This window comes from Taurulus bubalis, assembly GCF_910589615.1.
Source record: "Taurulus bubalis genome assembly, chromosome: 8".
In the NCBI taxonomy this organism is placed as follows: Eukaryota; Metazoa; Chordata; class Actinopteri; order Perciformes; family Cottidae; genus Taurulus; species Taurulus bubalis.
This window is the reverse complement of record NC_136596.1, coordinates 477,046-501,972: the sequence shown is the minus strand read 5'-3', so window position 1 is coordinate 501,972 and position 24,927 is coordinate 477,046. Positions and strand designations below refer to the sequence as shown.

Below are 24,927 nucleotides of genomic sequence, written 5' to 3'. Positions count from 1 at the left end.
CCTCAGCCTGCAGAACCCGCCCCTCCTCACAGGGGATTGGTCGACACAGAAGAGAGGGGGGCGGAGCCTCTGGAAGACAGCCAATAAGCTTTCTATTGCATCTGCTACCTGTATGTAAATAACACAACAGCTACCTGTCTGTCTCTCCCTACCTCACTACCTGTCCACCTGTCTACCTCTCTGTCTACCTGTCTGTCTGTCTGTCTGTCTGTCTGCTCCTTTACCTGTCTGTCCTCCTGTATGTCTGTCTGCTCGGCTCAGCTGCATGTAAACAGCCTCCTGCAGTCTAGCACACAGATAATGATGATGATGATGATGATGATGATGATGATGATGATGATATTTACTCTGATAACGAAAATAAAGCTTCTTGATAATCAGACTACTGTTTCTGTGTTTTCTGTTTGATCTGAACATCGACCTGTCAATCACCTGGTAGCCCCGCCCTAAAGCATCCCCTGCTTTATGGTCTGTTTGATGTGTTAAAGCTGCAGTCTCTCTCCTGACCACCAGGGGGCGACTCCTCTGGTTGTATAGAAGTCTATGCTTCATGTGTTAAAGCTGCAGTCTCTCTCCTGACCACCAGGGGGCGACTCCTCTGGTTGTATAGAAGTCTATGCTTCATGTGTTAAAGCTGCAGTCTCTCTCCTGACCACCAGGGGGCGACTCCTCTGGTTGTATAGAAGTCTATGCTTCATGTGTTAAAGCTGCAGTCTCTCTCCTGACCACCAGGGGGTGACTCCTCTGGTTGTATAGAAGTCTATGCTTCATGTGTTAAAGCTGCATTCTCAGCATTAGTAAATTATGGTAATTTAGAGTCAAACAGACCATAAAGCAGGGGATGCTTTAGGGCGGGGCTACAAGGTGATTGACAGGTCTCTTCGTCACTCCTCCTCAGCCCAGGTGTGGTCACTTCCTGTTCACGGTTGCTAAAAAACAAGATGGCGACGGCCAGAATGCAGACCTGGAGGCTTCACAAACCAACGAGACCTCAGCTTGTGATTGACTTAAACATTCTGAAGCCAATGTGATGCTTTTTAAACTCATTCACGTTTTTCAGTTATTATTTGTTTTTGGTCTTCTTGATCTTTGTTTAAAAACAAAAGGAGACACCTGACGCTCATAAATATGTTGACTACTTGATCCTTTTGGACTGGTCATGTTCTGGTTATGATAACGGCATCATTCATGTACAGGCATCTGCTAAAGAAGATTATCATGGCGAGGGGCTCAAGGGTCAAATAATATACACTATATAATATATAATATACAGATCAGTTATTGTAAAGATCGGTTATGGGTCAATATACAGATCAATATACAGATCGATATACAGATCAGTCATTCATTCGTCCTCTGCAGCGGCTTCAGCCAGCCAGCTTCGCTGCTGCCGCGCTGCATGCTGGGAGACGTAGTGTCACTGACGGCGCCATTCTGAACCACCGGACAATCACAGCGCTTCACTCCGCCCCGCCCTGAACGCCCCGCAGCCAATCAGCGCGCCTCACGCGCCCGACCAGCCAATCCCGTCACAACAACATCTACGATGCCGTTCGCCACTGCGCCTGCGCAGACGGGAGACAGCTGATAACTCATCTATTATGCTACTTCGCTAAATAAAAAAAAAGCTCCAATTAAACCCTACTGCAGCCCGCAGGACGTCCCGGAGCACCGAGCCCCGACGTAAAGACCCCTCTCCGCGCGGTACCGGAGGCTTACCGGCGGCTGAGGAGCGCGAGAGGAGCGGTGAAGGAGCGGAGGCCGTGCGGGCCGTGCGGGATGGTGCGGGATGCGGACTGGCCGCTCGGCGCCTTCAGACAAAGCTCAGCTAACAGGCTAACGGCTCATTAGCTCGCGGGAACGTTCTGCACGCAAGCGGCTCCGTGAGCGCGCGATCCTCCCGGTGAGCCGCCCGGTACCGAGCTAGCGGGGAGAGCCGCGACCCAACCCACGCGCACACGGCCACGAGACCGATATTCAGACTATTTACGACGTTTCCGTGTTCGGTAAGTAGCCTAGCGCCGTTAGCTCGCAGCTAGCTGCTCTTCTGCCCGCCATCTTTTTAAAGAGAGAACGATGTTTGTGAGAACACGCGCACCTGAGCGGCACCTGAGCAGGTAAACCGCGTGCGCGAGCCGGGACTGGTCCTCCAGCCGCCGAGACCCGGGCGGCGGGTCTGGCTGCGGATGCGGACTCTGTTGATCCGGATTTGGGGAGTTTAGTTGGTCACAGCGGTGTCTGCTAGCGGTTAGCTCGTTAGTTAGCCGCATGCAGACCCGGACTCTGTGGACCTGGGCTCTGTGGACCCGAGATCTGTATGATCCGGACTCTAACATCTGTTGATCCGGACTCTAACATCTGTTGATCCGGACTTTGTTGATCCGGGCTCTGTTGATCCGGGCTCTGTTGATCCGGACTCTAACATCTGTTGATCCGGGCTCTGTTGATCCGGGCTCTGTTGATTTGGGCTTTGTGGATCCGGGCTCTAACATCTGTTGATCCGGACTCTAACGTCTGTTGATCCGGGCTTTGTTGATCCGGGCTTTGTTGATCCGGGCTTTGTTGATCCGGGCTCTAACATCTGTTGATCCGGGCTTTGTTGATCTGGGCTTTCTTGATCCGGACTCTAACATCTGTTGATCCGGGCTTTGTGGATCCGGACTCTAACATCTGTTGATCCGGACTCTAACATCTGTTGATCCGGACTCTAACATCTGTTGATCCGGGCTTTGTTGATCCGGACTTTGTTGATCCGGGCTTTGTTGAGCCGGACTCTAACATCTGTTGATCCGGGCTTTGTTGATCCGGGCTTTGTTGATCTGTACTCTAACATCTGTTGATCCGGGCTTTGTTGATCCAGGCTTTGTGGATCCGGACTCTAACATCTGTTGATCCGGACTCTAACATCTGTTGATCCGGGCTTTGTTGATCCGGGCTTTGTGGATCCGGACTCTAACATCTGTTGATCCGGGCTTTGTTGATCCGGACTCTAACATCTGTTGATCCGGGCTCTGTTGATCCGGACTCTAACATCTGTTGATCCGGGCTTTGTTGATCCGGGCTTTGTTGATCCAGGCTTTGTGGATCCGGACTCTAACATCTGTTGATCCGGACTCTAAAATCTGTTGATCCGGGCTTTGTTGATCCGGGCTTTGTGGATCCGGACTCTAACATCTGTTGATCCAGGCTTTGTTGATCCAGGCTTTGTGGATCCGGACTCTAACATCTGTTGATCCGGACTTTAACATCTGTTGATCCGGGCTTTGTTGATCCGGACTCTAACATCTGTTGATCCGGGCTTTGTTGATCCGGGCTTTGTGGATCCGGGCTTTGTGGATCCGGACTCTAACATCTGTTGATCCGGACTCTAACATCTGTTGATCCGGGCTTTGTTGATCCAGGCTTTGTGGATCCGGACTCTAACATCTGTTGATCCGGACTCTAACATCTGTTGATCCGGGCTTTGTTGATCCGGACTCTTAACATCTGTTGATCCGGACTCTAACATCTGTTGATCCGGGCTTTGTTGATCCGGACTCTAACATCTGTTGATCCGGACTTTGTTGATCCGGGCTCTGTTGATCCGGACTCTAACATCTGTTGATCCGGGCTTTGTTGATCCGGGCTTTGTTGATCCGGGCTTTGTGGATCCGGACTCTAACATCTGTTGATCCGGGCTTTGTTAATCCGGACTCTAACATCTGTTGATCCGGACTCTAACATCTGTTGATCCGGGCTTTGTTGATCCGGACTCTAACATCTGTTGATCCGGGCTTTGTTGATCCGGACTCTAACATCTGTTGATCCGGACTCTAACATCTGTTGATCCTGGCTTTGTGGATCCGGACTCTAACATCTGTTGATCCGGGCTTTGTTGATCCGGACTCTAACATCTGTTGATCCGGGCTCTAACATCTGTTGATCCGGGCTCTAACATCTGTTGATCCTGGCTTTGTTGATCCGGACTCTAACATCTGTTGATCCTGGCTTTGTGGATCCGGACTCTAACATCTGTTGATCCGGGCTTTGTTGATCCGGACTCTAACATCTGTTGATCCGGGCTCTAACATCTGTTGATCCAGGCTTTGTGGATCCGGACTCTAACATCTGTTGATCCGGACTCTAACATCTGTTGATCCAGGCTTTGTGGATCCGGACTCTAACATCTGTTGATCCGGACTCTAACATCTGTTGATCCGGGCTTTGTTGATCCGGGCTCTAACATCTGTTGATCCGGGCTTTGTTGATCCGGACTCTAACATCTGTTGATCCGGGCTTTGTTGATCCGGACTCTAGCATCTGTTGATCCGGGCTTTGTTGATCCGGGCTCTAACATCTGTTGATCCGGGCTTTGTTGATCCGGACTCTAACATCTGTTGATCCGGGCTTTGTTGATCCGGACTCTAACATCTGTTGATCCGGACTCTAACATCTGTTGATCCGGGCTTTGTTGATCCGGTCTCTAAGATCTGTTGATCCGGACTTTGTTGATCCGGACTCTAACATCTGTTGATCCGGGCTTTGTGGATCCGGACTCTGTGGATCTGGACTTTGTGGATCCGTGACAGGAGCCGGTCCAGGTCCAGGTGCTGTGCGGTCTGGAGGAGCCCTCAGAGCCGCAGTCGGTACTAGTACACAAGTATTCGTACCACAGTGTACAAGTACTCTGGGGCAGTAAAAGTTCCAAATTAACAGCATCAGGTTGTACTTTCAGTAGTAAAGTACATTGTTGTAGTAATTATTGATGCATGAATGTGTACTTCTGGTACTTTAATCTGTAAGAATACTACATCATGTATTTGTGAACATGTTGTAGTGTTCTGAATGAAGTAAACCTAATGGAGTAAAAAGTACTACTGAAGTACGACTACCTCATAATTGTACTTGTAAACTTGAAACTTGTAGTCTGAAGCGGGTTAGAAGAGAAGGATCAGTAGAAGTATTAATACACATTGTATTCATTCAATACTACTCTGCTGGAGAAACTCTAAAAGGAACTGCTGCTCATGTGACCTCACGATGTATCAATAACATTAGCTTAGCCTGTTTCTCTGGTGGCTTGAGATCCCGATGTCTGATGCTAACATTAGCTTAGCCTGTTTCTCTGGTGGCTTGAGATCCCGATGTCTGATGCTAACATTAGCTTAGCTTGTTTCTCTGGTGGCTTGAGATCCAGATGTCTGATGCTAACATTAGCTTAGCTTGTTTCTCTGGTGGCTTGAGATCCAGATGTCTGATGCTAACGTTAGCTTAGCTTGTTTCTCTGGTGGCTTGAGATCCAGGCATATGATGCTAACGTTAGCTTAGCTTGTTTCTCTGGTGGCTTAAGATCCAGGCATATGATGCTAACGTTAGCTTAGCTTGGTTCTCTGGTGGCTTGAGATCCAGACGTCTGGCGCTAAGGTTAGCTTAGGTTGATTCTCTGGTTGCTTAATATCCAGATGTCTGATGCTGACGTTAGCATAGCTGGTTTCTCTGATAGCTTGAGATCCAGAGGTCTGATGCTGACGTTAGCATAGCTGGTTTCTCTGATAGCTTGAGATCCAGAGGTCTGATGCTAATGTTAGCTTAGCTGGTTTCTCTGATAGCTTGAGATCCAGACGTCTGATGCTAACATTAGCTTAGCTTGTTTCTCCAGCAGGACAGACCGATAACAACGTCTCTTTGTCTCTCAGGTTGTGCGATGGGCGATTGTCTCCTCGGAGGAAACATCAAGCTGAAGAATCGACACCACCAGCGGAACTGAACACACACACACACACACACACACACATCCCTCAGACCACAGGGGAGTAGTTTCCCTTGAGGTCAGACGCTGCCATCCCACAGTGCATTGCTGCGTCCACCATGTCGGACGCCCCCGAGGCTGCGCCCCCCAGCCCCCCCACCCTCACCAACCCGTCGCCCCCGGAGGTCACCAACGCCGCCAAGCCCGGCAGGTAGGACACGCCTTCCTCTGTCTTCGTCTGCCTCTGAAACGGTGCCACCATGTTGGAAATATGAGTTGTAGTCACTTTGTGTGTGTGCGCGTGTGTCTGTGTCTGTGCGTGTGTGTGTCTGCGTGTGTCTGTGTGTGTGTCTGTGTGCGTGTGTATTATTTTTTTATGTGTGTATGTATATATATATATATATATATATATATATATATAATGTATATGTGTCTCTCTCAGGAAGACCAACCAGCTGCAGTACATGCAGAACGTGGTGGTGAAGACTCTGTGGAAGCATCAGTTTGCGTGGCCATTCTATCAGCCGGTCGACGCCATCAAGCTCTGCTTAGCAGTGAGTTCTTCTTCTTCTCTCGTGCTTAAACTCGCAGAACCCCACTAAGCTAAGCTAATGTCCGTGTTTCCAGGACTACCACAAGGTGATCAAGAACCCGATGGACATGGGAACCATCAAGAAGCGTCTGGAGAACAACTACTACTGGAGCGCCAGTGAGGCCATGCAGGACTTCAACACCATGTTCACCAACTGCTACATCTACAACAAGGTACTTCTATACAACCAGGTACTTATATACAACCAGGTACTTATATACAACCAGGTACTTATATACAACACCACGTTCACCAACTGCTACATCTACAACAAGGTACTTCTATACAACCAGGTACTTACATACAACACCATATTCACCAACTGCTACATCTACAACAAGGTACTTCTATACAACCAGGTACTTACATACAACACCATATTCACCAACTGCTACAACAAGGTACTTATATACAACCAGGTACTTATATACAACCAGGTACTTGTATACAACACCATGTTCACCAACTGCTACATATAGAACACGGTACATGTGTACTTGTATCCATCTTGTAGCATAGTATACAGTGTAGTTGTGCGTCACGTCGTGCGTCACGTCGTGCGTCACGTCGTGCGTCACGTCGTGCGTCACGTCGTGCGTCACGTCGTGCGTCACGTTGTGCGTTTGTGTGTTGCAGCCCACAGACGACATCGTGCTCATGGCTCAGGCTCTGGAGAAGATCTTCCTGCAGAAAGTCTCCCAGATGCCTCAAGAGGAAGTGGCTCTGCTGCCCCCAGCTCCCAAAGGCAAGGGCAAGGGCACTACAGGTGTGTACTGCAGTACTAGTACTACAGGAGTGTACTGCAGTACTAGTACTACAGGTGTGTACTGCAGTACTAGTACTACAGGAGTGTACTGCAGTACTAGTACTACAGGTGTGTACTGCAGTACTAGTACTACAGGTGTGTACTGCAGTACTAGTACTACAGGAGTGTACTGCAGTACTAGTACTACAGGAGTGTACTGCAGTACTAGTACTACAGGTGTGTACTGCAGTACTAGTACTACAGGAGTGTACTGCAGTACTAGTACTACAGGTGTGTACTGCAGTACTAGTACTACAGGAGTGTACTGCAGTACTAGTACTACAGGTGTGTACTGCAGTACTAGTACTACAGGAGTGTACTGCAGTACTAGTACTACAGGAGTGTACTGCAGTACTAGTACTACAGGTGTGTACTGCAGTACTAGTACTACAGGAGTGTACTGCAGTACTAGTACTACAGGAGTGTACTGCAGTACTAGTACTGCAGGAGTGTACTGCAGTACTAGTACTACAGGAGTGTACTGCAGTACTAGTACTACAGGAGTGTACTGCAGTACTAGTACTACAGGAGTGTACTGCAGTACTAGTACTACAGGAGTGTACTGCAGTACTAGTACTACAGGAGTGTGCTGCAGTACTAGTACTACAGGAGTGTACTGCAGTACTAGTACTACAGGAGTGTACTGCAGTACTAGTACTACAGGAGTGTGCTGCAGTACTAGTACTGCTGGCCACGCAGAACCTAGTACTAGTACTAACATGTGCATGTAATAGTACTTGCACATGAATACATTTAACAGTATTATAAAACGTAGCAGATGTGTTTCTATGTACTTGCTGTAGTACTCTGTGGTACTTATGGTAGTACTTTCTCTCTCAGTGAGTCAGCAGGAGTCTCCGGCCTCCCCCCTTCCCCCGCCCTCCTACCCGTCCCCGTCCCCCTCTCAGATGCCTGTCATCTTGGCCACGCCCACACCTGCCCAGGCCACGCCCACACCTGCCCAGGCCACGCCCCCCGTCTTGGCCCCGCAGCCCCCGGCAACCATGATGGCGTCTGCACAGCCTGTCGTCAAGGTAAGGTTTTGTGCATGGCCCAAAATATTAAACCCGTCTGTCTCTCTCTCTCTCTTTCTACCCGTCTGTCTCTCTCTCTCTTTCTACCCGTCTGTCTCTCTCTCTCTTTGTACCTGTCTGTCTCTCTCTCTCTCTTTCTACCCGTCTGTCTCTCTCTCTCTTTCTACCCGTCTGTCTCTCTCTCTCTTTGTACCCGTCTGTCTCTCTCTCTCTTTCTACCCGTCTGTCTCTCTCTCTCTTTGTACCTGTCTGTCTCTCTCTCTCTCTTTCTACCCGTCTGTCTCTCTCTCTCTTTCTACCCGTCTGTCTCTCTCTCTCTCTCTTTCTACCCGTCTGTCTCTCTCTCTCTTTGTACCCGTCTGTCTCTCTCTCTCTTTCTACCCGTCTGTCTCTCTCTCTCTCTCTTTCTACCCGTCTGTCTCTCTCTCTCTCTCTTTCTACCCGTCTATCTCTCTCTCTCTCTTTCTACCCGTCTGTCTCTCTCTCTCTCTCTTTCTACCCGTCTGTCTCTCTCTCTCTTTCTACCCGTCTGTCTCTCTCTCTCTTTGTACCTGTCTGTCTGTCTCTCTCTCTCTTTGTACCCGTATCTCTCTTTCTCTCTCTCTCTGTACCCGTCTGTCTCTCTCTGTCTTTACCTGTGTCTTTTTCTCCCTGTCTCTCTTTACTCGTTTCTTTCTAAATGTCTACACCTGTCTTATCTTTTCCTGACCCTACCTGTCTCTCCTCTGCTTGTGGTCACACCTGTCTGTCTCTCCTCTGCTTGTGGTCACACCTGTCTGTCTCTCCTCTGCTTGTGGTCACACCTGTCTGTCTCTCCTCTGCTTGTGGTCACACCTGTCTGTCTCTCCTCTGCTTGTGGTCACACCTGTCTGTCTCTCCTCTGCCTGTGGTCACACCTGTCTGTCTCTCCTCTGCTTGTGGTCACACCTGTCTGTCTCTCCTCTGCTTGTGGTCACACCTGTCTGTCTCTCCTCTGCCTGTGGTCACACCTGTCTGTCTCTCCTCTGCTTGTGGTCACACCTGTCTGTCTCTCCTCTGCTTGTGGTCACACCTGTCTGTCTCTCCTCTGCTTGTGGTCACACCTGTCTGTCTCTCCTCTGCTTGTGGTCACACCTGTCTGTCTCTCCTCTGCTTGTGGTCACACCTGTCTGTCTCTCCTCTGCTTGTGGTCACACCTGTCTGTCTCTCCTCTGCTTGTGGTCACACCTGTCTGTCTCTCCTCTGCTTGTGGTCACACCTGTCTGTCTCTCCTCTGCCTGTGGTCACACCTGTCTGTCTCTCCTCTGCTTGTGGTCACACCTGTCTGTCTCTCCTCTGCTTGTGGTCACACCTGTCTGTCTCTCCTCTGCTTGTGGTCACACCTGTCTGTCTCTCCTCTGCCTGTGGTCACACCTGTCTGTCTCTCCTCTGCCTGTGGTCACACCTGTCTGTCTCTCCTCTGCTTGTGGTCACACCTGTCTGTCTCTCCTCTGCTTGTGGTCACACCTGTCTGTCTCTCCTCTGCTTGTGGTCACATCTGTCTGTCTCTCCTCTGCTTGTGGTCACACCTGTCTGTCTCTCCTCTGCCTGTGGTCACACCTGTCTGTCTCTCCTCTGCCTGTGGTCACACCTGTCTGTCTCTCCTCTGCTTGTGGTCACACCTGTCTGTCTCTCCTCTGCTTGTGGTCACACCTGTCTGTCTCTCCAACAGAAGAAAGGTGTGAAGAGGAAAGCCGACACCACCACCCCCACCACGTCGGCCATCTCCGCCGGCCGGGCCGACTCTCCCTCCGCTCAGGACGCCAAGCCTCCCAAGCTGGGCTCGTCCCGCCGAGAGGCCGCCGCCCGGCCTGCCAAGACCCGCAGGGAGACGGTGGAAGAGGTGGCGTTGAGCGAGGTGGGAGCCGGAGGAGCCGGGGCCGGAGGAGGAGCCGGAGCCGGAGCCGGCAGGAGTAAGGGCGGGAAGCTGGGCGAGCAGATGAAGCACTGCGACGCCATCCTGAAGGAGATGCTCTCCAAGAAGCACGCCGCCTACGCCTGGCCCTTCTACAAGCCGGTGGACGCCGAGGCCCTGGAGCTGCACGACTACCACGACATCATCAAGCACCCCATGGACCTCAGCACCGTGCGGGTAGGTCACGTGATCACCACACGTATATATCTATACTGAGACTGATCTATCGGTCCGTCACCACCTCTATGACATCACAACACGCCACGCTCAGATCAATCGGGAGGTGGGAGGCTGTGCGGTATACCGGTTTCAAATTTCCATACGGTATGACTTTTTCATATACCGTCATAGTTGTAACAACTGTTGTTGCTCTTCGGCAGGCAGCAAAATGTATTGTTCACCTCTCACCTGAGGGCGCAGCGGTCTGAGATACTTACTGTCATGTCGTAACTTTAGTCATGTTGTAACTTTAGTCATGTTGTAACTTTAGTCATGTTATAACTTTAGTCATGTTATAACTTTAGTCATGTTGTAACTTTAGTCATGTTATAACTTTAGTCATGTTGTAACTTTAGTCATGTTATAACTTTAGTCATGTTATAACTTTAGTCATGTTGTAACTTTAGTCATGTTATAACTTTAGTCATGTTGTAACTTTAGTCATGGTTATAACTTTAGTCATGTTGTAACTTTAGTCATGTTATAACTTTAGTCATGTTGTAACTTTAGTCATGTTATAACTTTAGTCATGTTGTAACTTTAGTCATGTTGTAACTTTAGTCATGTTGTAACTTTAGTCATGTTACAACTTTAGTCATGTTATAACTTTAGTCATGTTGTAACTTTAGTCATGTTGTAACTTTAGTCATGTTATAACTTTAGTCATGTTGTAACTTTAGTCATGTTATAACTTTAGTCATGTTGTAACTTTAGTCATGTTATAACTTTAGTCATGTTATAACTTTAGTCATGTTGTAACTTTAGTCATGTTATAACTTTAGTCATGTTGTAACTTTAGTCATGTTGTAACTTTAGTCATGTTGTAACTTTAGTCATGTTGTAACTTTAGTCATGTTGTAACTTTAGTCATGTTATAACTTTAGTCATGTTATAACTTTAGTCATGTTGTAACTTTAGTCATGTTATAACTTTAGTCATGTTGTAACTTTAGTCATGGTTATAACTTTAGTCATGTTGTAACTTTAGTCATGTTATAACTTTAGTCATGTTGTAACTTTAGTCATGTTATAACTTTAGTCATGTTGTAACTTTAGTCATGTTGTAACTTTAGTCATGTTGTAACTTTAGTCATGTTACAACTTTAGTCATGTTATAACTTTAGTCATGTTGTAACTTTAGTCATGTTGTAACTTTAGTCATGTTATAACTTTAGTCATGTTGTAACTTTAGTCATGTTATAACTTTAGTCATGTTGTAACTTTAGTCATGTTATAACTTTAGTCATGTTATAACTTTAGTCATGTTGTAACTTTAGTCATGTTATAACTTTAGTCATGTTGTAACTTTAGTCATGTTGTAACTTTAGTCATGTTGTAACTTTAGTCATGTTGTAACTTTAGTCATGTTGTAACTTTAGTCATGTTACAACTTTAGTCATGTTATAACTTTAGTCAGGTTGTAACTTTAGTCATGTTATAACTTTAGTCATGTTGTAGCTTTAGTCATGTTGTAGCTTTAGTCATGTTGTAACTTTAGTCATGTTGTAACTTTAGTCATGTTGTAACTTTAGTCATGTTGTAGCTTTAGTCATGGTCATAACTTTAGTCATGTCGTAACTTTAGTCATGTCGTAACTTTAGTCATGTTGTAACTTTAGTCATGGTCATAACTTTAGTCATGGTCATAACTTTAGTCATGTTGTAACTTTAGTCATGTTGTAACTTTAGTCATGGTCATAACTTTAGTCATGGTCATAACTTTAGTCATGTCATAACTTTAGTCATGTCATAACTTTAGTCATGTTGTAACTTTAGTCATGTTATAACTTTAGTCATGTTATAACTTTAGTCATGTTGTAACTTTAGTCATGTTGTAACTTTAGTCATGTTGTAACTTTAGTCATGGTTATAACTTTAGTCATGTTGTAACTTTAGTCATGGTTGTAACTTTAGTCATGGTTATAACTTTAGTCATGTTGTAACTTTAGTCATGTTGTAACTTTAGTCATGTTGTAACTTTAGTCATGTTATAACTTTAGTCATGTTATAACTTTAGTCATGTTGTAACTTTAGTCATGTTGTAACTTTAGTCATGTCGTAACTTTAGTCATGTTGTAACTTTAGTCATGTTGTAACTTTAGTCATGTTATAACTTTAGTCATGTTATAACTTTAGTCATGTTGTAGCTTTAGTCATGTTGTAGCTTTAGTCATGTTGTAACTTTAGTCATGTTGTAGCTTTAGTCATGTTGTAACTTTAGTCATGTTGTAACTTTAGTCATGTTATAACTTTAGTCATGTTATAACTTTAGTCATGTTATAACTTTAGTCATGTTGTAGCTTTAGTCATGTTGTAGCTTTAGTCATGTTGTAGCTTTAGTCATGTTGTAACTTTAGTCATGTTGTAACTTTAGTCATGTTGTAACTTTAGTCATGTTGTAGCTTTAGTCATGGTCATAACTTTAGTCATGTTGTAACTTTAGTCATGTTGTAACTTTAGTCATGGTCATAACTTTAGTCATGGTCATAACTTTAGTCATGTTATAACTTTAGTCATGTTGTAACTTTAGTCATGTTGTAACTTTAGTCATGGTCATAACTTTAGTCATGGTCATAACTTTAGTCATGTCATAACTTTAGTCATGTCATAACTTTAGTCATGTTGTAACTTTAGTCATGTTATAACTTTAGTCATGTTGTAACTTTAGTCATGTTGTAACTTTAGTCATGTTGTAACTTTAGTCATGTTGTAACTTTAGTCATGTTATAACTTTAGTCATGTTATAACTTTAGTCATGTTGTAACTTTAGTCATGTTGTAACTTTAGTCATGTTGTAACTTTAGTCATGTTATAACTTTAATCATGTTGTAGCTTTAGTCATGTCGTAACTTTAGTCATGTTGTAACTTTAGTCATGTTGTAACTTTAGTCATGTTGTAACTTTAGTCATGTTGTAACTTTAGTCATGGTCATAACTTTAGTCATGGTCATAACTTTAGTCATGTTGTAACTTTAGTCATGTTGTAACTTTAGTCATGGTCATAACTTTAGTCATGTTGTAACTTTAGTCATGTCATAACTTTAGTCATGTCATAACTTTAGTCATGTCGTAACTTTAGTCATGTCATAACTTTAGTCATGTTATAACTTTAGTCATGTCATAACTTTAGTCATGTTGTAACTTTAGTCATGTTGTAACTTTAGTCATGTTGTAACTTTAGTCATGTTGTAGCTTTAGTCATGGTCATAACTTTAGTCATGTCGTAACTTTAGTCATGTTGTAACTTTAGTCATGTTGTAACTTTAGTCATGGTCATAACTTTAGTCATGGTCATAACTTTAGTCATGGTCATAACTTTAGTCATGTTGTAACTTTAGTCATGTTGTAACTTTAGTCATGGTCATAACTTTAGTCATGTCATAACTTTAGTCATGTCGTAACTTTAGTCATGTTATAACTTTAGTCATGTTATAACTTTAGTCATGTTATAACTTTAGTCATGTTATAACTTTAGTCATGTTGTAACTTTAGTCATGTTGTAACTTTAGTCATGTTGTAACTTTAGTCATGTTGTAACTTTAGTCATGTTGTAACTTTAGTCATGTTGTAACTTTAGTCATGTTATAACTTTAGTCATGTTATAACTTTAGTCATGTTGTAACTTTAGTCATGTTGTAACTTTAGTCATGTCGTAACTTTAGTCATGTCGTAACTTTAGTCATGTTGTAACTTTAGTCATGTTGTAACTTTAGTCATGTTATAACTTTAGTCATGTTATAACTTTAGTCATGTTATAACTTTAGTCATGTTGTAGCTTTAGTCATGTTGTAACTTTAGTCATGTTGTAACTTTAGTCATGTTATAACTTTAGTCATGTTATAACTTTAGTCATGTTATAACTTTAGTCATGTTGTAGCTTTAGTCATGTTGTAACTTTAGTCATGTTGTAACTTTAGTCATGTTGTAACTTTAGTCATGTTGTAACTTTAGTCATGGTCATAACTTTAGTCATGTCGTAACTTTAGTCATGTTGTAACTTTAGTCATGGTTGTAACTTTAGTCATGGTCATAACTTTAGTCATGTTGTAACTTTAGTCATGTTGTAACTTTAGTCATGGTCATAACTTTAGTCATGTCGTAACTTTAGTCATGTTGTAACTTTAGTCATGGTTGTAACTTTAGTCATGGTCATAACTTTAGTCATGTTATAACTTTAGTCATGTTGTAACTTTAGTCATGTTGTAACTTTAGTCATGTTGTAACTTTAGTCATGGTCATAACTTTAGTCATGGTCATAACTTTAGTCATGTCATAACTTTAGTCATGTCATAACTTTAGTCATGTTATAACTTTAGTCATGTTATAACTTTAGTCATGTTATAACTTTAGTCATGTTGTAACTTTAGTCATGTTGTAACTTTAGTCATGTTGTAACTTTAGTCATGTTGTAACTTTAGTCATGTTATAACTTTAGTCATGTTGTAACTTTAGTCATGTTGTAGCTTTAGTCATGTTGTAACTTTAGTCATGTTGTAACTTTAGTCATGTTATAACTTTAGTCATGTTGTAGCTTTAGTCATGTTGTAGCTTTAGTCATGTTGTAGCTTTAGTCATGTTGTAACTTTAGTCATGTTGTAACTTTAGTCATGTTGTAACTTTAGTCATGTTGTAACTTTAGTCATGTTGTAGCTTTAGTCATGGTCATAACTTTAGTCATGTCGTAACTTTAGTCATGTTGTAACTTTAGTCATGTTGTAACTTTAGTCATGGTCATAACTTTAGTCATGTTGTAGCTTTAGTCATGTTGTAACTTTAGTCATGTTGTAACTTTAGTCATGGTCATAACTTTAGTCATGGTCATAACTTTAGTCATGTTGTAACTTTAGTCATGTTGTAACTTTAGTCATGGTCATAACTTTAGTCATGTTGTAACTTTAGTCATGTTGTAACTTTAGTCATGGTCATAACTTTAGTCATGTTGTAGCTTTAGTCATGTTGTAACTTTAGTCATGTTGTAACTTTAGTCATGTTGTAACTTTAGTCATGGTCATAACTTTAGTCATGGTCATAACTTTAGTCATGGTCATAACTTTAGTCATGGTCATAACTTTAGTCATGTTGTAACTTTAGTCATGTTGTAACTTTAGTCATGTTGTAACTTTAGTCATGTTGTAACTTTAGTCATGTTGTAACTTTAGTCATGGTCATAACTTTAGTCATGGTCATAACTTTAGTCATGTTGTAACTTTAGTCATGTTGTAACTTTAGTCATGTTGTAACTTTAGTCATGTTGTAACTTTAGTCATGTTGTAACTTTAGTCATGTTGTAACTTTAGTCATGGTCATAACTTTAGTCATGGTCATAACTTTAGTCATGTTGTAGCTTTAGTCATGTTGTAGCTTTAGTTATGTTCTAGCTTTAGTCATGTTGTAACTTTAGTCATGTTGTAACTTTAGTCATGTTGTAACTTTAGTCATGTTGTAACTTTAGTCATGGTCATAACTTTAGTCATTTCATAACTTTAGTCATTTCATAACTTTAGTCATTTCATAACTTTAGTCATGTTGTAACTTTAGTCATGTTGTAACTTTAGTCATGGTCATAACTTTAGTCATGTTGTAACTTTAGTCATGTTGTAGCTTTAGTCATGTCGTAACTTTAGTCATGGTCATAACTTTAGTCATGGTCATAACTTTAGTCATGTTGTAACTTTAGTCATGTCGTAACTTTAGTCATGTTGTAACTTTAGTCATGTTGTAGCTTTAGTCATGTTGTTGCTTTAGTCATGTTGTTACTTTAGTCATGTTGTAACTTTAGTCATGTTGTAACTTTAGTCATGTTGTAACTTTAGTCATGTTATAACTTTAGTCATGTTATAACTTTAGTCATGTTGTAGCTTTAGTCATGTTATAACTTTAGTCATGTTATAACTTTAGTCATGTTATAACTTTAGTCATGTTATAACTTTAGTCATGTTATAACTTTAGTCATGTCGTAACTTTAGTCATGTTGTAACTTTAGTCATGGTCATAACTTTAGTCATGTTATAACTTTAGTCATGTTGTAGCTTTAGTCATGTTATAACTTTAGTCATGTTATAACTTTAGTCATGTTATAACTTTAGTCATGTTATAACTTTAGTCATGTTGTAGCTTTAGTCATGTTATAACTTTAGTCATGTTGTAGCTTTAGTCATGGTCATAACTTTAGTCATGTTATAGCTTTAGTCATGTTATAACTTTAGTCATGTTGTAGCTTTAGTCATGTTATAGCTTTAGTCATGTTATAACTTTAGTCATGTTGTAGCTTTAGTCATGTTATAGCTTTAGTCATGTTATAACTTTAGTCATGTTGTAGCTTTAGTCATGGTCATAACTTTAGTCATGTTATAGCTTTAGTCATGTTATAACTTTAGTCATGTTGTAGCTTTAGTCATGTCATAACTTTAGTCATGTTATAGCTTTAGTCATGTTATAACTTTAGTCATGTTGTAGCTTTAGTCATGTTATAACTTTAGTCATGTTGTAGCTTTAGTCATGGTCATAACTTTAGTCATGTTGTAACTTTAGTCATGTCGTAACTTTAGTCATGTTGTAACTTTAGTCATGTTGTAACTTTAGTCATGTTGTAACTTTAGTCATGTTGTAACTTTAGTCATGTTATAACTTTAGTCATGTTATAACTTTAGTCATGTTGTAGCTTTAGTCATGTTATAACTTTAGTCATGTTGTAGCTTTAGTCATGGTCATAACTTTAGTCATGTTGTAGCTTTAGTCATGGTCATAACTTTAGTCATGTTGTAACTTTAGTCATGTCGTAACTTTAGTCATGTTGTAACTTTAGTCATGTTGTAACTTTAGTCATGTTGTAACTTTAGTCATGTTGTAACTTTAGTCATGTTATAACTTTAGTCATGTTATAACTTTAGTCATGTTGTAGCTTTAGTCATGTTATAACTTTAGTCATGTTGTAGCTTTAGTCATGGTCATAACTTTAGTCATGTTGTAACTTTAGTCATGTCGTAACTTTAGTCATGTTATAACTTTAGTCATGTCGTAACTTTAGTCATGTTGTAACTTTAGTCATGTTGTAACTTTAGTCATGTTGTAACTTTAGTCATGTTGTTGCTTTAGTCATGTTGTTACTTTAGTCATGTTGTAACTTTAGTCATGTTGTAACTTTAGTCATGTTGTAACTTTAGTCATTTTATAACTTTAGTCATGTTGTAACTTTAGTATATTGTATATGTATATTTATAAAATGACATTGCCGAACTGCATGCTGGGTACAGCTCGCACACTATCACAACAACAAGAAACAGAGACTAAACCTTCCGGTTTGTCTCTTCCTGTTTTATTTTTCACCTGCATTCCCCTGGGTCCTAAGGCCCTCCTTGTTTAGCTGCCTAACACCCTCTATGTACCAACGTACCTAGCGGAGAACAGCTGTTCTTTTCGGTGAAACCGCCAGAATCTTACAAAATACGTGATATGAATTTTTGGCCATACCGCCCAGCTCTAGGCTGTTCTATGATCCTGTGTGGATCCAAGAAAAGGCGGATTCCAAAGAGGCTTAAGAATGTAAATTGACTTTAACTTTAAACTTCGGTCGGACTGGTGGATCAGCGACACCGACAGGAATGGTTCCTCTGCGTAGTACCCATCGGTACGAACAGTTACCGACGGTTCCTACGCAGAGAGACGTCGCACAGAAGTCTTAATTTTTACGTTTTTAATATCTTCTTGTTTCTTCCTCCTCAACAGAAAAAAATGGATAAAGCAGAGTACGGTGACCCTCAAAGCTTTGCGACTGATGTCAGGTTAATGTTCTCCAACTGTTACAAGTACAACCCTCCAGACCACGAGGTGGTGGCCATGGCCCGTAAGCTACAGGTAAGAACCCGCGGAACCTTCCAGAACCATCCAGAACCTCGCGGTGTCTGTCGTCGGTAACATCGATCTCTCTCCTCAGGACGTGTTTGAGATGCGTTTCGCTAAGATCCCCGATGAGGGCCTGGAGGCATCGGTCCCATCTACAACACCAATGGTCAGTAAAAGCACCGCCTCCTCTGACAGCAGCAACAACTCCTCCTCCGACGAATCGTCCGACTCAGAGGAGGAGCGAGCCACGCGATTGGCTGAGCTACAGGAGCAGGTTGGTGCTGCCGACCAATCACAGGTCAAGAACATCCTGGTTTTCTTCTTTTTTATTATCATTGTAGATTGAATGAAATGTATGAAATTCTGTTGATTTAATTTTCTGTTAAATTGTACATTTTTGATATGCAATGAATGTTTGATAATAATTCTGATCATACGTATTAATGTGTGATTTTAGCTGTCATGAATAATGCACCCGCTAAAGGCGTTTCTAGATGCTGAACTGAAGTTAAAGGTATTGATAGTTAGTATATTCCATCAGTTGAAGGCGGTGCACGAGCAGCTGGCTGTCCTGTCCCAGGCTCCAGTCAGCAAGCCAAAGAAGAAGAAAGAGAAGAAAGACAAGGAGAAGAAGAAAGACAAGGAAAAAGACAAAGGGAACAAGGGCAAGATTGAAGAAGAGAAGAAGCCCAAAGCTGCCGCTCAACAGCCAAAACCAGCCAATCAGAAGAAAGCGCCAGCCAGGAAAGCTAACAGCACGGTGACTGCCACGAGGTAAATTCCTCATTGTTCTGTCGGGAGTGAATTTTAATTTGGAGTTTGAACAATCCGAGTGACTCTCTTGTCGGTTTCCAGGCAACCTAAGAAAGGCAGCAAGGCGTCGGGCGGTGGCTCCGCTAACGGCGACGACGGCGAGGAGTCTTCTCTGCCGATGTCGTACGACGAGAAGCGCCAGCTGAGTCTGGATATAAACCGGCTGCCGGGTGAGAAGCTGGGCCGCGTCGTCCACATCATCCAGTCCAGAGAGCCGTCGCTGAGGGACTCGAACCCCGACGAGATCGAGATCGACTTCGAAACCCTTAAACCCTCCACACTTCGGGAGCTGGAGCGCTACGTCAAATCCTGCCTTCAGAAGAAGCAGAGGAAGCTACTGCGTAAGTACTGAATACTAATATACTGCTAACATCTAAATATTCATCTGGGAAGTTAGTAGGAAATTACTGCTGTTGCAGGAAGGCTGCTGGAAGTCATTCCTTAGTGGAAACCAGTGCACATAGACATGCCTTTGTTACACTGAGGCACAGTCCGCCCTCTGTGACACTCACAAAAGATATTGCGATGCTCGGGTACGTCCTCCGGTACACATCCCCCGACTCGGGTACACATCCCCCGACTCGGGTACACATCCCCCGACTCGGGTACACATCCCCCGACTCGGGTACACGTCCCCCGCCACCTCTACTTGGGTACACATCCCCCTACTCTGGTACACGTCCCCCTACTCGGGTACACGTCCCCCTACTCGGGTACACGTCCCCCTACTCGGGTACACGTCCCCCTACTTGGGTACACGTCCCCCTACTTGGGTACACAATCCTCTACTCGGGTACACAATCCTCTACTCGGGAACACATCCCCCTACTCGGGTACTTATCCCCCGCCACCTCTACTTGGGTACACGTCCCCCTACTCGGGTGCACATCCCCCGCCACCTCTACTCGGGTACACATCCCTCTACTCGGGTACACATCCCCCGCCACTTCTACTTGGGTACCCGTCCCCCGCCACTTCTACTTGAGTACCCGTCCCCCGCCACTTCTACTTGGGTACACATCCCCCTACTTGGGTACACATCCCCCGCCACTTCTACTTGGGTACACATCCCCCTACTTGGGTACACATCCCCCGCCACTTCTACTCGGGTACACATCCCCCTACTTGGGTACACATCCCCCTACTTGGGTACACATCCCCCGCCACTTCTACTTGGGTACACATCCCCCGCCACTTCTACTCGGGTACACAATCCCCCTACTCGGGTACACAATCCCCCTACTCGGGTACACAATCCCCCTACTTGGGTACACATCCCTCTACTTGGGTACACATCCCTCTACTTGGGTACACATCCCTCTACTCGGGTACACATCCCCGCCACCTCTACTCGGGTAGATGTCCCCCGCCACCTCTACTTGGGTACACGTCCCCCTACTCGGGTACACATCCCCCGCCACCGCTCCTCGGGTACACATCCCTCTACTCGGGTACACATCCCTCTACTCGGGTACACATCCCTCTACTCGGGTACACATCCCTCTACTCGGGTACACGTCCCCTTACTCAGGAACACATCCCCCACCACCTCTACTCGGGTACACGCCCCCCTGCCCGGGTACACGCCCCCCTGCCCGGGTACACGCCCCCCTTCCCGGGTACACGACCCCCTACTCGAATACACATCCCCCGCCACCTCCACTTGGGTCCCCCTACTCGGGTGCACGTCCCTCTACTCGGGTACACGTCCCCTTACTCGGGTACACATCCCCCGCCACCTCTACTCGGGTACACGTCCCCCGCCACCTCTAGTCGGGTACACGTCCCTCTAGTCGGGTACACGTCCCTATAGTCGGGTACACGTCCCTCTACTCGGGTATACGTCCCTCTACTCGGGTACACGTCCCCCCACCCGGGTACACATCCCCCTACTCGTGTACACATCCCCCTACTCGTGTACACATCCCCCTACTCGTGTACACATCCCCCTACTCGGGTACACATCCCTCTACTCGGGTACACATCCCTCTACTCGGGTACACATCCCTCTACTCGGGTACACCCCACCCCCTACTTGCGTACACATCCCCCTACTTGCGTACACATCCCCCTACTCGGGTACACATCCCTCTACTCGGGTACACATCCGCCGCCACCACTACTCGGGTACACGTCCCCCTACTCGGGTACACAATCCTCTACTCGGGTACACAATCCTCTACTCGGGTACACGTCCCCCTACTCGGGTACACAATCCTCTACTCGGGTACACAATCCTCTACTCGGGTACACAATCCTCTACTCGGGTACACAATCCTCTACTCGGGAACACATCCCCCTACTCGGGTACTTATCCCCCGCCACCTCTACTTGGGTACACGTCCCCCTACTCGGGTACACATCCCCCGCCACCTCTACTCGGGTACACATCCCTCTACTCGGGTACACATCCCCCGCCACCTCTACTTGGGTACACGTCCCCCGCCACTTCTACTTGGGTACACATCCCCCTACTTGGGTACACGTCCCCCTACTTGGGTGCACATCCCCCTACTTGGGTGCACATCCCCCTACTTGGGTGCACATCCCCCTACTTGGGTGCACATCCCCCTACTTGGGTACACATCCCCCTACTTGGGTACACATCCCCCTACTTGGGTACACATCACTCTACTTGGGTACACATCCCCCGCCACTTCTACTTTGGTACACATCCCCCGCCACTTCTACTTGGGTACACATCCCCCGCCACTTCTACTTGGGTACACAATCCCCCTACTCGGGTACACAATCCCCCTACTTGGGTACACATCCCTCTACTCAAGTACACATCCCCGCCACCTCTACTCGGGTACACGTCCCACGCCACCTCTACTTGGGTACACGTCCCCCTACTCGGGTACACATCCCCCGCCACCGCTCCTCGGGTACACATCCCTCTACTCGGGTACACATCCCCGCCACCTCTACTCGGGTACACGTCCCCCGCCACCTCTACTCGGGTACACGTCCCCCGCCACCTCTACTCGGGTACACATCCCCCTACTCGGGTACACATCCCTCTACTCGGGTACACGTCCCTCTACTCGGGTACACGTCCCTCTACTCGGGTACACATCCCCCTACTCGGGTGCACGTCCCCCTACTCGGGTACACATCCCCCGCCACCTCTACTCGGGTACACGTCCCTCTACTCGGGTACACGTCCCTCTACTCGGGTCCACGTCCCTCTACTTGGGTACACGTCCCTCTACTCGGGTACACGTCCCTCTACTCGGGTACACGTCCCCCTACTCGGGTACACATCCCCCGCCACCCCTACTCGGGTACACATCCCCCTACTCGGGTACACATCCCTCTACTCGGGTACACGTCCCTCTACTCGGGTACACGTCCCTCTACTCGGGTACACGTCCCCCTACTTGGGGTACACATCCCCCGCCACCCCTACTCGGGTACACGTCCCTCTACTCGGGTACACGTCCCTCTACTTGGGTACACGTCCCTCTACTTGGGTACACGTCCCCCTACTCGGGTACACATCCCCCGCCACCCCTACTCGGGTACACATCCCCCTACTCGGGTACACGTCCCTCTACTCGGGTACACGTCCCTCTACTCGGGTGCACGTCCCTCTACTCGGGTACACGTCCCTCTACTTGGGTACACGTCCCTCTACTTGGGTACACGTCCCCCTACTCGGGTACACATCCCCCGCCACCCCTACTCGGGTACACATCCCTCTACTCGGGTACACGTCCCTCTACTTGGGTACACGTCCCTCTACTTGGGTACACGTCCCTCTACTTGGGTACACGTCCCCCTACTCGGGTACACATCCCCCGCCACCCCTACTCGGGTACACATCCCTCTACTCGGGTACACGTCCCTCTACTCGGGTACACGTCCCTCTACTCGGGTGCACGTCCCTCTACTCGGGTACACATCCCCCTACTTGGGGTAAACATCCCTCTACTCGGGTACACGTCCCTCTACTCGGGTGCACGTCCCTCTACTCGGGTACACATCCCCCTACTTGGGGTAAACATCCCTCTACTCGGGTACACGCCCCCCTACTCGGGTACACGTCCCCGGCTACTGTAGTAGCAGGTCAATGTGAGCATCATCTTTGTTGTCATTGATTCAGGTATTTGTTTATTAACTCGTGTGTGTGTGTGTGTGTGTGTGTGTCTCTCTCTTTTTCTACAGAGAAGGCAGCTGGCGGTGGGGCAGCGGGAGGCGGGGCAAGTCGTTTGAGTGGCAGCTCCTCTTCCTCCTCTGATGACAGCTCCTCAACAGGAACCTCCTCTTCCTCCGACACAGACTGAACACACGCATACACAAACTCACAGTACACACACAAATGTTACTGAACACACACACACTGATCACACACACAGAGGTTTATCCACTCTACACACACACACACACACACACACCCACTTAACACATGCAGATACACACTAACACACACATCCATGTAAACTTCCATCCTGAAAAAACACAAACAACAGACAGAGATACACTCTGAACTTCTTACCCCCCCCCCCACACACACACACACACACACACACACACACACATATATATATATATATATATATATATATATATATATATATATATATATATATATATATATATATATATATAAACTACACACACACCCAGACTTGGAGACTGTATGTAAATAGGCGAACAGGTTTTTTTAGCTCCTAGTGTCGTTTTTCTTTTTTCTGGCGGAATGCAAACAAATAGAAGAGAAGAAGAAGAAAGCAACACTTTCCCAGCGGGAGGTCGAGGAGGAAGGGAGACATGTGGTGGAGAGTCAGTCTGTCTGTCGCCTGTCTGTCTGTCGTCTGTCTGTCTGTCTGGGAGTCTTCTCTGAACAGCTTTCTTCTTCTTCTGGGATGGCTGTGACCCCTGACCTCTGAAAACATTCCAGAAGCATCTATAGCGGAGGAGGAGGAGATCTCAGATCTCAGTGGGTTTTACGTCGCTCAAGGTCTGATTGATAGGATTTGGTCTTTGCGGGAGACTCACAGGAGCCAATCAGAGTCCTCCGTTGGTCATGAACCTCATGAAGCTGTTTGACAGCCTGAAGACCACCTGATGGATCATGTTCACACACCTGAAGACCACCTGATGGACCACCTGATGGACCACCTGATGGATCATGTTCACACACCTGAAGACCACCTGATGGATCATGTTCACACACCTGAAGACCACCTGATGGATCATGTTCACACACCTGAAGACCACCTGATGGATCATGTTCACACACCTGAAGGATCACCTGATGGACCACCATCGGTAGTTATTGATCGTCTGATCGGTAGTTATTGATCGCCTGAAGCGATTCAGCTCTTTAAAGGTTCGACTGGTTGGTTTCTCTCCAAGTTCCCGCAGGTGGTTATTGTTGTTATTATTATTTTTGTATTAAAATGAAAATCATGGACCGGTTTTCAAAGTAAAAGTCTGAAGGATGATTTTCTAAAAACAAAAGTAGGCCGGACCCTGTCCTCAGAGGCCGGACCCTGTCAGCAGAGAGCAAAGACAAACTTCTACTTTTTTTTAACACTACATGTATTTTATTTTCAGGTTGAGTGCTGAACTTGTTTGTGTCTTATAAGGTTCTCTATATAAAATGTCTTTGTACCGCCAAAACCACACACACACACACACACACACACACACACTCACACTCACTCTCTCACTGAGGAAGTCCTCAGTTTTCTGTCTTCATTCTTTTAAAGTTTTTATTTTAGTTGATTTTCAAACTAAATTGGTGGGAAAACAAGAAATGCTTAAAAACCGTATGAAATAAATACATCAGTTTATATTTTTGTTATTTTTCTGACGGTCTACTTTTTAAAATAAAAATCCTTTTTGTTTCCTGTGATCTGAACCCTTCATGAACTTTGTTTTCACGTCCGATCCGATTGGCCGCTGCCTTGGAACCAGTCGGGTTGACCTTTGACTCCAGAGCTCAGGGGGTG

General features: G+C 45.1%; 2 protein-coding genes across 2 annotated transcripts in view; both read left to right on the top strand.

The window, feature by feature from the left end:
* Positions 1 to 208, top strand: part of LOC306740102 (nucleus accumbens-associated protein 2-like) — a gene marked incomplete at its 5' end in the record, with an annotated part of 36,474 nt that extends 36,266 nt beyond the window's left edge. The window contains one exon of the mRNA XM_079222212.1: positions 7 to 208. Coding sequence (XP_079078338.1) covers positions 7 to 87 — 81 coding nt within the window. The 3' untranslated portion in view covers positions 88 to 208. The remainder of the gene's footprint in view (positions 1 to 6) is intronic.
* A 5,639-nt stretch (positions 209 to 5,847) lies between these two features.
* On the top strand, positions 5,848 to 23,343 carry brd3b (bromodomain containing 3b; the record flags this gene model as incomplete). Its single annotated transcript, XM_079221900.1, has 11 exons — positions 5,848 to 5,939; positions 6,171 to 6,282; positions 6,356 to 6,493; positions 6,957 to 7,086; positions 7,951 to 8,159; positions 9,850 to 10,269; positions 18,035 to 18,163; positions 18,243 to 18,425; positions 18,693 to 18,925; positions 19,007 to 19,305; positions 23,135 to 23,343. 11 exons carry the CDS (start codon positions 5,848 to 5,850, stop codon positions 23,251 to 23,253), a joined length of 2,064 nt encoding a protein of 687 aa, XP_079078026.1. The 3' UTR covers positions 23,254 to 23,343.
* Positions 23,344 to 24,927: the final 1,584 nt, after the last annotated feature.